This window comes from Phallusia mammillata, chromosome 8, assembly GCF_965637545.1.
Source record: "Phallusia mammillata chromosome 8, kaPhaMamm4.hap1.1, whole genome shotgun sequence".
NCBI lineage: Eukaryota > Metazoa > Chordata > Ascidiacea > Phlebobranchia > Ascidiidae > Phallusia > Phallusia mammillata.
Genome location: NC_137259.1, coordinates 19,614,868 through 19,627,363, shown reverse-complemented (window position 1 = coordinate 19,627,363; position 12,496 = coordinate 19,614,868). Strand labels below are relative to the sequence as shown.

Genomic DNA, 12,496 nt, shown 5'->3' with positions numbered 1-12,496 from the left:
TGCAAACACAAATTTTCATCCACCAAATGCTCCAGTTTATTGCGTAATATCACAAACACCGACACAATCAATACTTTTACTACACTGAAGAATTTGCTGGGACCAGTTCTCATTTAAACAACAAACAATTTTGAGAAACCTCAAATATACAGCAGCATCCCGAATCAGCAAACTATAATAAATCTTGGTGACATTATCATTGATCTCACAACTGACAATTACTTGCATAGCATTTCAAACTGCAGCTTTTTCAGTTCAGCCCTACCATTATTATCCGCAGAAAAAAAATTTGTGTAAACATATTAGGGTAAAGAAAATTTGTTTCAGCAAAAAAAGATTTAACAACATATTTAAACTACTTTTACAAATACAATACACACAACACGGTTAACAAACAAAACAAGACATATTTAATTGGTGAAGAAACTGCTGGTCTAGAACTTCTAATTTGTTACAAATAATTAACCTACTAACAATTTTAATTTCCCATGCATTTGGTAAATGGCCACAGTGCCATGTGTCCACGTCCGATGGAGAAATTTGTCATTCTGTTCGTGTTTGTTTAGTTTTTTGTCAGTCCTGGACTCTCGGCTTCCGCTTTCTAGGTGATCTTCTGTTGGAAGCAAAATTGTTTGGTGTAAGATTTTTGTGTGTCAGCTAAGGTAAACTTACACACGTACTGTGATCAGCCCGGGAGCGTTCATGCAGACCAGCGCTCAAGGCATATTTGTTCATAAAGTATTGCACAACAGGCCCATAGCATTATAACATGTCAGCCAGTCACCAAGCAATCCCACATATGGCAAGGCACAGAGCAGACAAAAAATCTAGCCTGCAATGGGATTGAAACCCACGACTGGAGTATTTCCAGGACTGGCGCTCTACCAACTGAGCTACACAGGCTCCGCGATTCGAAGTTACAAGTGTTTTTTCGTGATCTATTTAATACATGATCTATTATGATTATATTGCAACAGATTTTATCAAGAAATTTAATAATTTATAGTAAGAACTAGGGATGTGCCAAAACTGCAAATGTTCTGTTTGGTCGAGCACCGAGCATCTCACTTTAATGCTCGGTGCTCGGCCGAGCACGCTCGGTGCATTATGACGTCACAAAAAATCCCCTTTCTACGTTTTAGCTCTACAAGGCCTCTTACGTCACCGGTGGTGTTTTATTAAGCTGTACATGCCCATAAAGTACCATTCGTTTTTGTTTAAAGACACCCTTTAGAACACTAGTTACATATGTTAGCAGTGCATGAATATGCAAATTTAACGCTCGGGTCAGTTTGTGCAACTGCTCGGCCGAGCACCGAGCATTAAAAACAGCGATGCTCGGTACCGAGTACTCGGGTTCTGGCTCGGCTCGGCGCATCCCTAGTAAGAACCAGAAGACACAAAGTTCCAACCCACCTGACAGGACCACTGTCATCATCATCAACATCTTCCTCATCTTTCTCCAGATCAGCTTTTGTCACCGGCTTCTCCCCATCGCCTCCTTCCTCCTCCTCTTCCCCGGATCTCGCTGTGCTCACTTCATCACCTCCATCCTCTTCTCCTTGGGATTCGGTCGCATCTTTCTGTGATCCTTCCTCAGCCTCCTGTGCAAAATATACAGAATTATAAACTTGATAGAAAACAAATCAGCTGATTCTGTTCCAATCTTAAACTAGAAGTACACAAAATCATGCAAACCGGATCTTAAAAACAGATACACACTGCATCACAATGATAGACAAGAAACTAGAAGGGTGGCTTAGCAATCTTAACCATTGCATATACACTAGTGATTATCAAACTGTGTGCCGTGAGAGACTTCCAAGTGTGCCTCAAAATATTCCCTGTGTTAAAGTGCAAACATTCTCTGGTGTTTTAGGACGTCATGACAAATACTGGAGTGCAAGATAACGTTGCAAACCTCATATTTGAGTTATTAGTAATGAAAAGCATCCTTACCCACCACAATTAGGTTGAAAACTAGAAAGGTGGCTTTCTAATATACTTTTTTTATATGATCTATACGCTGTTTACCAATTTACTATACACATCATTCGATGTACATATATGATTGTTTTTGCAAGCAAAAACGAATGGGTCCTCACACACGCGTTTGTGCAGATTTAACGTCCTGCATATTTTTAGATTCTTAAGAAAAAACTTTGGGTGAAACCAACTTTAGCAATAACCCAGCTTTAAAAGTTTTGTCCGTATTCTTTTTGCATCATTATTGTCATATAATTACAAAACACAGTACGGGAAAAATACTTTTAATTTAATCTTATGCTTTGACCTTGATATTGTCGTTCAAGGTCAGTTTTCAAACACAATTTTCCACAACTGAAAATGTGCTTGATACTTAATAAAACGACATAGTATAGCTGCGCAAAAACAGCTGATTTCTAATCACTGACATGACTGTCTTGTAAACATCCGCCTTAATCGTAAACAAGTGAGTTACTCCCTTGAGAGTTGAGACTTCTATCTGATTGACAGTGTACACATATTATGGGCTGTAAAAGTAACTATTTGGCAGATTAAGGCAAAATTTTACACACTAAACGAATAACCTACTGCAAACAATTGTTTAACATTTCAGCACATTAGGGCTTGTATTTTTGGCCTAAAACTTATTATTTTGGGGTTTAAGGGGTAAAATGGGTGAATCCAATAAAAAGTTACAAAATTCTTTAGAATACCTTACATCGCACCAACCAACAAAGCATGAAACTCTCAGATTATGTACTTTAGTCAGTAGAGCCGTTTTAATTTTTTCGTTTTGAGGGCCTGTGGGTGAACCGCTCGGTCGTTTGGGGTCAAACTTCAGGAGGATCAAATTTGGATTAATAACTAACATCTGTCCAAATTTGAATAAATTTAAAGCACTCTTTCTTGACCAAACGCATTTAACAAACCAGCGTTAGACAGAAATGAATATTTGGGGTTTTAGGGGTGAAAATGGGTGAATCGAAAAAAAGATACAAAATTCTTTGAAATATCTTATATTGCACCAAACAACAAAGCATATCACTCAGAGATGCTGTACTTTAGTCAGTACAGCCGTTTTTTAAAAAATATGTTTTGGGGGCCTGCGGGTGAACCGCTGGGTCGTTTGGGGTCAAACTTCAGGAGGATCAAATTTGGATTAATAACTTAACATTTGTCCAAATTTGAATAAATTTAAAGCACTTTTTCATGACCAAACGTGTATAACAAACCAGCGTTAGACAGAAAAAGAAATACGGACAAAAACAATATGTGTTTCCCTTCATAGAAAGGGACCCATAATTAACATTTTTAAACAACTTTTGTTATGTTTACCTGCAAAGTGTGCAGCAAGGAAAATTAGTTGTGTATTGCGCTGCATGCTATGCCTATTTTCAAACAGAAATATATTCCCGGTCCCATATTAGCCATTGTCTTTTATAATCAATACTTCATAGTACAACGAACAAGCAAAACATATTTTCTGACCAGATACGAACGACACTAGTCAAGCAGAGATTCAAGTGACATCAACAAACCTTTTCTTCCTCTGAATCATGAGGATCATCCGGAGTCGCTTCATCAGTCTTCTTCGGATCAGCTTTCTTTCCACCACTGCATGAAAAAAAATTAGGATTACAATTTATTTCTTTTATCGTCGAGATTTTTGTGAAACAAACCTGCAGCAGAATGTGAAGAGGAGTACGAGCGGCAAACCGACAACCAAGACGTAAATAATCCACAGCCAGGGTCGCTCTTCTGTGGCTGACAACAAGCCTTGCACAAAGCCAGGCTGAAAATAATTAAAAAAACATTAAGAGCTCAAAAACATTTCCACTAAAACTGAATAGTGTAATTTTATTACCATTAATTTTATAACTATTGTATCTACAACCTCCAATAACTATATACTACCCCCTGTAACTAAACCCTAAAGCAAATTTTAAATCATCCAAAAAATTCTACTTTCAGTGTTTATTCTAGAATTTACACATGCAAAACCTTGACATTTCTGTGTCCTCTGTTTTTCTTGCTTTTCTGTACAACAAAGTAATTTACTCATGCAAGTTTCAACCCAAACCATCCACCCACAAACAAAATTAAACCTTTCTCTTTCTTCTCTTTGACTTCACACTTTTCTGCTGCTTTAGAATTCTCTGTATTTGCTGAGTCATGAATAAGATTCAGCAAAATTTCCCCCTGACAATTAACTTACAACGAACCTCATTCTCCGCTTGGACTTGTTTTTTCATTTTCCAGGTTTTTTCCGCATATTCATCTGAAACTTGTTTATCCGATGTTATGATGATATTGTCGAATAAAATGTCTTCACTCATAGACCACAATTCAAATCCAACAGCACCCTAAAAATGAAATCACAAGTTTCATAAAACCACGAGGATCAGAAATATGTTTCATCAACTTACAATGGGGAACATCTTGAATGGTTGTGAATCCTCGAAAAAGTCTGGGTTCGGGATAATTCTTGGTTTCCAAATTCCTTTGTAGTTAGGGTTGCTTATCATCGGAGGGCGCCATTTTCCTTTGTAGGCGGGGTTTGAAATCATCGGTGGTTCCCACGTTCCACAGCCGGCAACTTCACTGCATTTAGGATTGTCAACCTGTGAAGTTGCATGAGTTCATGGTTTGGTCACAAGCTTAAGTAAAATTGGTAAACATATAAAAAAACACAAAAGCGAAACTAAATTGAAAACTGTAAATTGGAGTTTTTTGCAACACTGACCCAAGGTCATAAGTTTAATGTGGAAAGTAAGGCACAAACAGCTGTCAAAAGTGACATGCTGTATGAGTCAACTGGCTTAGCAAGTGTTCATGCCATCATCAGTGATATGAGAGGCCACATCAGTTAAATATGTTTACAACCTAAGGTCACATTTCAGGTAATTCTATATGGCAGCTTTGATTAAAGTTCACAACTTCAACGAACAGCAAAACTTAAATTTAAGTTAAAAAATATTTGATGATCTCACTTTAGGTGCTTCCCACTCCCCATCCATCTCATCGTCCCAATCTTCAGGTTTTGCTGCATCAGGATCATCCACGTACAGAGGTTCGTCCTCCAACCAACCATCCGGCATCTCCGCATCCGGATCAGCAGTCTTAGCTGGAGCATCTTCATCCCTGAACACAATTAACAATGTTGCAAATGTGCTTTGCTTCTACCAAACTACAACTAGCAAAGTGCTATTCAAACCATGTTATTCACATTTTCTATTGTGACAAATGTGCATCAAATGGCCTAGCCTTGTTCAAACACAATATATTCTAGATATAGTTATTTTTCTGGTGCGAAATTTACACAGCAAAGTCTGGCCATTGCTAACTGCAGTTTGCATAGATTGCATATTTGCGAGTAGTCTTTCATAAACAACCCTTAATGTTTGTGTGTTGCAATTATGAATTGTTTTCTGTTAAATTGTGTGTTTGCAAAACTAGGTCTGAAAGTGACTGTCAGCTTTGATTCTTATAATATTTGTCATCTAACATGTAGCCACTATTTACCATAATGTGGGAAAACAAATATTTCCAGTAAACTAACCAGTCATCAGGTTTTGAAGCTTCTGGGTCAGCAATTTTTTCCCGTTCATCCCAATCCTCAGGTTTCTTGTCGTCTTTGTCTTCAATTTCTTTCGGTGGGTTGACAGGGGGGCTGGAAAAATTAATAAACTAGACTTTTTTGGGGGAAAAATTAAACCATTAAATCCATTAATCCTAGTAAAATGAGTTTGGGAAACATTCCCTATTCTGTTACCATTGTTGTAATGATTTCCACCTTTCATATTATGTATCACAAGTTTGGAAGTGTTTGTTTTAAGGCTGAAATCAGTTAGCAAATATTTTTCGCTTATGCAAGCATGTTCAGTGTCAGGGAAACATATTTATTCTTTATACTAAAGCTAACCAATTCCAGCAAATTTAAAGCAACTAACAAAGTTACAGCAAGGACAAGGGAATGTTGAACATCAACCAATAGTTATTCATGCCGCAGCAAATTACCTGAAATCTGTCAGTAAACTTCCAGAATTCACTTCGTTGTGGTCGATGTAGATTTTAAAGTTGTTGTCCTCGGTCAACATAAGTGTGTATAAATGAGTAGCTTTGTCAGTGTAATACGACTTGATGTCCACAGTGGGTTTCTTTGCATGTTTTTCTTCAAATTCACCAGTTTTGGGATTTTTGTGGCGGAATATAAAATGCAACTGAATAAAACAAGACATGTTAAGTAAAAATGTTTAATTGTACACACATAAAAAATCATGGAGCCATATACATGATAAATAAGCTATGGCATGGCTTTTCAGTTTGTTACGCCCAACAAACTGGATTGTATAATAAGGCTACACTAGTCAATGTCACCAGCTGCACTGATAAGGCACAATAAGTTGAAACAGTGTGTTAGGTGTACAGCTAGCTTAAATTAATCACTGCAGCACATCACCATTTTTACCTTGTAATCTTCTCCGCACTTGTCTGGCCCAAACATGATTGTATAAGGGGTTTTGTCCTGGAACTGTTCCTAGAAAACATTTATTTTGTAAATGCACAACTGCAGATAAAAGTTACAGCAATTTTTCAGTTAAGAAAGAAAATTGTTTACATCTTCTTAGACACACTGACAGTGTGACCACGTAGTCCAGTGGTTTTGGCGTGCTGAACACCAAAGTGGTGAACACCATAATGTTGTTCTATTTCACAAACACAGCGGCTTATTTTAAAGCAGTACATATTTATCACATTTTCTAAAACTCTCAAATACATAAGGTACAAGTAGTCACAAGCTAAAAAAAATATTCAGACATTTAGAGAACTTGAAAACTTACTAGATTCAGATCTTCAGTGTGTGTGAGAAGTTTCATGTATGCTCCGCCACATTCAATCCCTGTTTGAAAGTTTACTTCGTATTGGACAATAAATGGTTTTGAATCAAATACAAATGGTTTATCAAGCGGAACAGCTATGGCATGATGTCTGAAAAGAAAATTGAAAAATTAATTTGTGAAATTAACAGCAACTGGAAAGGTGGCTTTCTCATGTTGCCAATTTACATATTTAATGTCAAAGGGAGTTTAAACTCTAAAGCACACAATTGTTTCTACTGGTAGAAATGGATGGGTTTATTCATACTTGTATATGCAAATTAGTAAAGATACTAATATGGTTTTATCTGTTAGTGTCACAAAACGAAATTGAAATATTGCATGGGAACAATGCAACTGTGCCAGCTTTAAGTAGTTTTAACCACCGATCTCAACGTTGTACAACATTTAACAAGAACAACTTTTGTTTGCATATTGTTGTGCATGTTTTTTGGAGGTGATGTGCTTGGCTGCACCCTTGTATTTACCTGTCAATATGTTTCCTGACGTATTCTGTTATGTGATTTAAACGACACTTTGGAATACAGCAAGGTGCTTTGTCCAAGTAGAAGCGTAACGCAAGTTTAACTTATACCTTTGGCTGTGTCAACTGCTAAAAAGCATGTGGTCCAAATTTCTAAAACGGTTATCAACCTGCTGAGTTGTGCAAGGTCATAAATGCAATAAAGATGGTTACAACCCTGTTCAGAAATGTCCTTTGGGGTGAAACTTTACAAAAATAAATACAGGCCTCTGCAAGAAAGGGGATCCATATTTATGAAACCATGTATCACCTTGCTTTGCTTTTCAAAACCAGCCCCAAATCTCCTGGCAAAGCATTTTCCTGCGGACTTTCAACTTTCCATTTCCCATCATACTTTGCAATTTCTGAGTCTACATCATCTTTTTTTGCCTTCGATACTGTCCAACTGGGAAAATGAAACTTATTGGCAAAAAAATCAAACAATTGGACCACACACAATGTTTTTTTTCAAATATCATTTATTATTTAAAAACATGTCAAATATTAACCAACCTGTCAATGGCATCGTCAGAATCAAATGGTTCCTGCAGGTAAACATCCCCTTTGGCTATCGGTGTGGAATATTTTGGTGCCTGTAAAACTTAAAAGTTATAAACACTGTTGGGAGAAACTAAATAAAAAACTTTCTGACCTGTTTTTCATCATCGGCACAGCTAGTTGAGAGAATCCCAACCAAGACAATTAACAATAAAAAATTCATATTCTATCAGTTAAACCCTATTTTACAAAATCTAAAATCAAACACAATTTTAACAAAATTGCAATATGTTAAACCAAAACTATCAGCACGGAAATGTGTTTCAAAATCTGCAAGGTAAAGTTTACCAACATCGCACATGTGTTCACTGTGAACTATCTATAGCTCCCATAAATGTAACAAATTCGCTGTTGCAATGTTCATTAATTAATACAGTGACACTGACATATTGCAATTACAAATTATCAAGCATTAAATTAAAGAAGTAAAAAAAATGAGAATTCACAAACGTCAGTCAAAGCACATAACGACTAAATACCTTTTACAATACCAACTGCAAGGAAGCCGCTGTCCATCATTTTTACGGAAAGCTTAAACACGCCAAAGCACATCCCGTGCATTAAGACCCGGCCCCGTACAAAAGCAGCGCGTGGTCGATCATGAGTGGATGGAACCAGTCATGCGTAGAATTTAATTTACCGCCGATCTCAAATTATTCCAAATTTCCACAAGTTTTGTTTTGTGTTTTTCCAACTAGACGCTCTGCTAAATTTAAATCCAATGCTAAAAATGTTTTCCCGTTTTTGCTTTTATGAAAAACAATTTTCATTCAAAATTTGTCAATCAACTGCGAATAAGCTTTTGTGTGTCTTTTTGTGTGTTTTGTAAATATAAACGAACATTTTTTTAAAGTTTAGCAAAGACTAAAAAACGTGAAACGGGTTTTGGAATTAAACGTTTTTTTCCATTGTAATTTTTCTGATATAAAAACGGGATTTCGTAGATTTTGTGTTTAAATCTACGACAAGTCACACGAACAAATCCGGAAATCCCCTGTTCAGAAAAGCCTGCAACACCACGCAGTTCAACTTTCCAAAAAAATATTTCTAAAATTGATTTGCTTCTAACAACATTTCAAAATGGCGATGCCGGGTTCTGATCAAACGAATCAAGCAGATCAAATAAAACAATTCAAGGAGTTTCTTCAGTCGTACAACAAAATCACGGAAGAATGCTTCGGAGATTGTGTTCATGATTTCACGTCACGAAAAGTAACTTCGTCCGAAAATGTTTGCTCTACATATTGTCTGCAAAAGTATCTGAAAGCAACAGCAAGAATATCTCAGCGATTCCAGGAACATCTTCAGCAGACCACAAACTTATCTCCACAAACAGCACTTAAATCTTGAATTATATTCTAGTTAAAAACACTTAAAAAACATGTCTTTGTGCTTTTTGGTTTATTTTGTGACAACTTTTGTGTTTACACGATTTGCAAATTGGCTATAAATAATGCTTACTTGTTGTTAAGCATGAAAGCGTTATTCACCCGTCACGAATTGAAACAATTATACAAGTTTAATAAATTAAAGTTTTTGATTCCTGTGAGATCAATTCAAAGTGAAGAAGCAGTGAGGGTTCGCTTTGCACCGTCCCCAACAGGTTATTTGTGCAAAGTTGTAATGTTATGTGACTAATTATTAGTTTTATTTCATCTGCTTAGGTTTCTTGCATATTGGAGGACTCCGGACAGCTTTGTATAACTTCCTTTTCGCTAAAAAACACAATGGGAAATTTATTTTAAGAATCGAAGACACTGACCAGAGCAGATTTATTCCAAACTCCGTCGACAATTTGTTGTCGTCTCTAAAATGGGTTGGAATTGTTCCAGATGAAAGTAGTGTGCATGGTGGTAGTCATGGTCCATACATACAAAGCGAGAGGTTGCACCATTACAATAAGTCAGTCTCAATTTAAATGCTGGTTGTCTGCTGAGAATCTGACTTACTTATTTTTTACAGGTTTGCAAACCAGCTTGTAGAAAGTGGGGCAGCCTACCAATGTTTTTGTTCACAACAACGACTGGCTTTGTTAAAGAAAGGTCAAAAAACAAGAAAAGAACAAACAAGGTAACACTGAAACAGTTATTTAACGAATCTTCCACAGACAATAAAATGTATAAAAGAAAGATTCTTGCTTCTGATCAGTAGAATATTAGATTGTTTCACTAAAACAGGTAAAAAGCATAAACCCTTTCTTTTAATAACAGAAATATATATTTTGCCTTAATAAACAGGCAGGGTATAACTGAAAACAATGTGCAGTTTTCGTCTTTGATTTGATTTTTTTCTGTAGATATGACAACAGATGTAGACATTTATCCAAAGACAAAGTCCAGCAGCAGATGGAAATGGGCATCCCTTATGTAATCCGATTAAAGTTACCAGAAGAAACAGAGTTCATTGAGGACATGTTGCATGGGAAAGTTGGCTACAATATATCCCAGCTTGAAGGTGATCCAGTGTTGCTGAAGACAGATGGGTAAGTGCGTGAATATTGTTATTCACCAAGCAGTAGAACAAACAAGTTTAATGTTTAGGTTCCCCACTTACCATCTAGCTAATGTTGTTGATGACCATCTCATGCAAATCAGTCATGTTATCCGCGGTCAGGAGTGGCTTACATCAACTGTGAAACATACAATAATGTATAAATATTTTGGCTGGAATCCACCACAGTATTTACACCTACCTCTGTTTGTGAATCCTGATGGTTCAAAATTATCGAAACGACAGGTGAATGGTTCTTGTTGTGATTGAGGATTTATTACAAATGTTACTTGGATTTTTCAGGGTGATGTGTTTGTTGAACAATATCGTAACAAAGGATATTCCCCAGCCACAATGTTAAATTTTATTGCAAGCCATGGATCAGCTTTTCCAGATTTAACCGATAAATTTCCGATCGGTAATGACAATTATGAAGAGGTTTTGAAAATCCTTATCCAAAGATTTAGTCCTAGTGAGGTATTTTCTTTTGGCAATGAATATGAAATCATATTTTACATAACTGTTTATTAGATATTTTAATAGATCATTCACTCTGACGTTCGCATGAACTTTAGCAAACTTGAAGAGTTTGGTCGAGTTTTAACTGAAAGAAAAATCACAAATGCTCATCCAGAACAACTTGCAAAACTAGTGAAAGATGTTTACAACAAAGTTATTAAAAATTATGGGGACAACTGCGTAATAAACCCACAGAGCTTGGATGAAAAATCACAGAAATACATTGAAACACTTCTTGATGTTCGAAAGGTAAATTTGAAATATTGTTGCAGTTGTGCATTTTGTTACCAAATATTTGCAGGGTCACATTACAAGAATACTTGACATTACTGATGATGAATACAAATACCTGTGGGTGAGGACGGACACAGAAAATTTGCCGGCGCAAACAGAGTTTCTTCAAGCACTTGAAAAAGTTGAAAAGTAAACAATAATAAATGTCATTATCCTGATGAAGGCGTCTTGTATAGGACGTCGAAACGTCGATTGTTTACAATAAAACTGCTGGATGAGCAATACTTAGTCATACATTATGCCTGGCAGCAATAGCTTATTTCAATAATAAATGAGTTTAGATTCATGTTAAATTTCTGTTTTCAAAAATCATTGTTTGTGCTTAGGTTTCTCGAAGAAAGTAATTTGGAAAGTGATTTGGTTTCTGTAATGAAGGAACTTCGAAATCTTTCCAAACTGCAGGACATAAATTTTGGAAAACTTATGCAATTTCTGCGCATGATTCTGATCGACAGGAAGGTTGGTGGAATGATACTGAAGGTGACTGCTAGACATTAAATACACTCAATTATAGGAGGGGCCTTCGATAGTTGATATTATCACGATGCTTGGTAAAAATGAAACTGTGCATCGACTAAAATCAGCAAAACTTTATCTGAGTGGAACTTGCAACTCAAGGGACAAAAGGTAAACAAACTTTTTTATTGCAAACAAATTAAAGAAAGCTTCAATAAGAAAACACAACTTAAACCAACCATCAAATTTCGCTTCTTTTGGAACTGTTCTTGTCTGTCAGTTATAATATTGAGCATTAAACACTGGTAGCTTATGGCCCACATTCCTGCTGTTTGTGATGCACGGTTTTATTTCAGATGATTTAAAGCCAAACTTCTGTTTATTTGCTGCTTCTGGCGCTGGAGAATATCATGTCGAAAGCTTTCGAGTTACCACTACCACGATCAACTTCCATGGAACTGAAAGGGCTTGAACCAGAAGGTTTTTTACAAGATTGTTTGCTAGCTGATGCAAACAGGCTGTCAAACTTGCTGGCACTGCCGGTTGGTTCACATCTGCTCGGCTGCTTCCTTTTCCTACCTTGCCTCTTATCCACATCCTTATTTTTGAGCTTTTCTGTTCTTCCTATGTTTTCAATCTCGCATGTGTAAATTTTTAACTATGCTTCTCAATAAATAAAGCTAAATGTTTTTATGGCTTACCTGGTTTACTTTGTGTTGATGGATTGCCGAAAACTGGGATATACTTTCCAGAGCTGGTTAGTGGAAATTTGTGCAGAAGTTTTTTGTCAATT

The 12,496-nt window shown here is 36.4% G+C and overlaps 2 protein-coding genes across 2 annotated transcripts; one reads left to right on the top strand and one right to left on the bottom strand.

The window, feature by feature from the left end:
- Window positions 1–12: 12 nt before the first annotated feature.
- On the bottom strand, window positions 13–8,163 carry LOC145204518 (calnexin-like). Its single transcript, XM_080077110.1, has 14 exons — window positions 8,039–8,163; window positions 7,900–7,979; window positions 7,658–7,792; window positions 6,828–6,975; window positions 6,455–6,523; window positions 6,004–6,206; window positions 5,546–5,656; window positions 4,977–5,127; window positions 4,413–4,607; window positions 4,209–4,349; window positions 3,666–3,778; window positions 3,525–3,600; window positions 1,417–1,604; window positions 13–613 (listed from the first exon to the last, which is right to left on the bottom strand). The coding sequence occupies exons 1-14, from the start codon at window positions 8,105–8,107 to the stop codon at window positions 574–576; spliced, it is 1,719 nt and encodes a 572-aa protein (XP_079933236.1). The 5' UTR covers window positions 8,108–8,163; the 3' UTR covers window positions 13–573.
- Window positions 8,164–9,295: 1,132 nt separating this feature from the next.
- On the top strand, window positions 9,296–12,396 carry LOC145204519 (nondiscriminating glutamyl-tRNA synthetase EARS2, mitochondrial-like). Its single transcript, XM_080077111.1, has 11 exons — window positions 9,296–9,547; window positions 9,609–9,846; window positions 9,907–10,014; window positions 10,241–10,426; window positions 10,485–10,680; window positions 10,738–10,911; window positions 10,978–11,202; window positions 11,255–11,376; window positions 11,574–11,706; window positions 11,762–11,874; window positions 12,060–12,396. The coding sequence occupies exons 1-11, from the start codon at window positions 9,418–9,420 to the stop codon at window positions 12,061–12,063; spliced, it is 1,629 nt and encodes a 542-aa protein (XP_079933237.1). The 5' UTR covers window positions 9,296–9,417; the 3' UTR covers window positions 12,064–12,396.
- Window positions 12,397–12,496: the final 100 nt, after the last annotated feature.

Coding starts and splice junctions, on each gene's coding strand:
- LOC145204519 (XM_080077111.1), top strand. CDS start 9,418: ATGAAAGCGTTATTCACCCGTCACGAATTGAAACAATTATACAAGTTT. Junction 10,015..10,240: donor ACAAGAAAAGAACAAACAAG/GTAACACTGAAA, acceptor TTTTTTCTGTAG/ATATGACAACAGATGTAGAC. Junction 11,203..11,254: donor CACTTCTTGATGTTCGAAAG/GTAAATTTGAAA, acceptor AAATATTTGCAG/GGTCACATTACAAGAATACT.
- LOC145204518 (XM_080077110.1), bottom strand. CDS start 8,107: ATGAATTTTTTATTGTTAATTGTCTTGGTTGGGATTCTCTCAACTAGC. Junction 7,980..8,038: donor GTGCCGATGATGAAAAACAG/GTCAGAAAGTTT, acceptor TAAGTTTTACAG/GCACCAAAATATTCCACACC. Junction 6,976..7,657: donor GTTTTGAAAAGCAAAGCAAG/GTGATACATGGT, acceptor TTTTCTTTTCAG/ACATCATGCCATAGCTGTTC.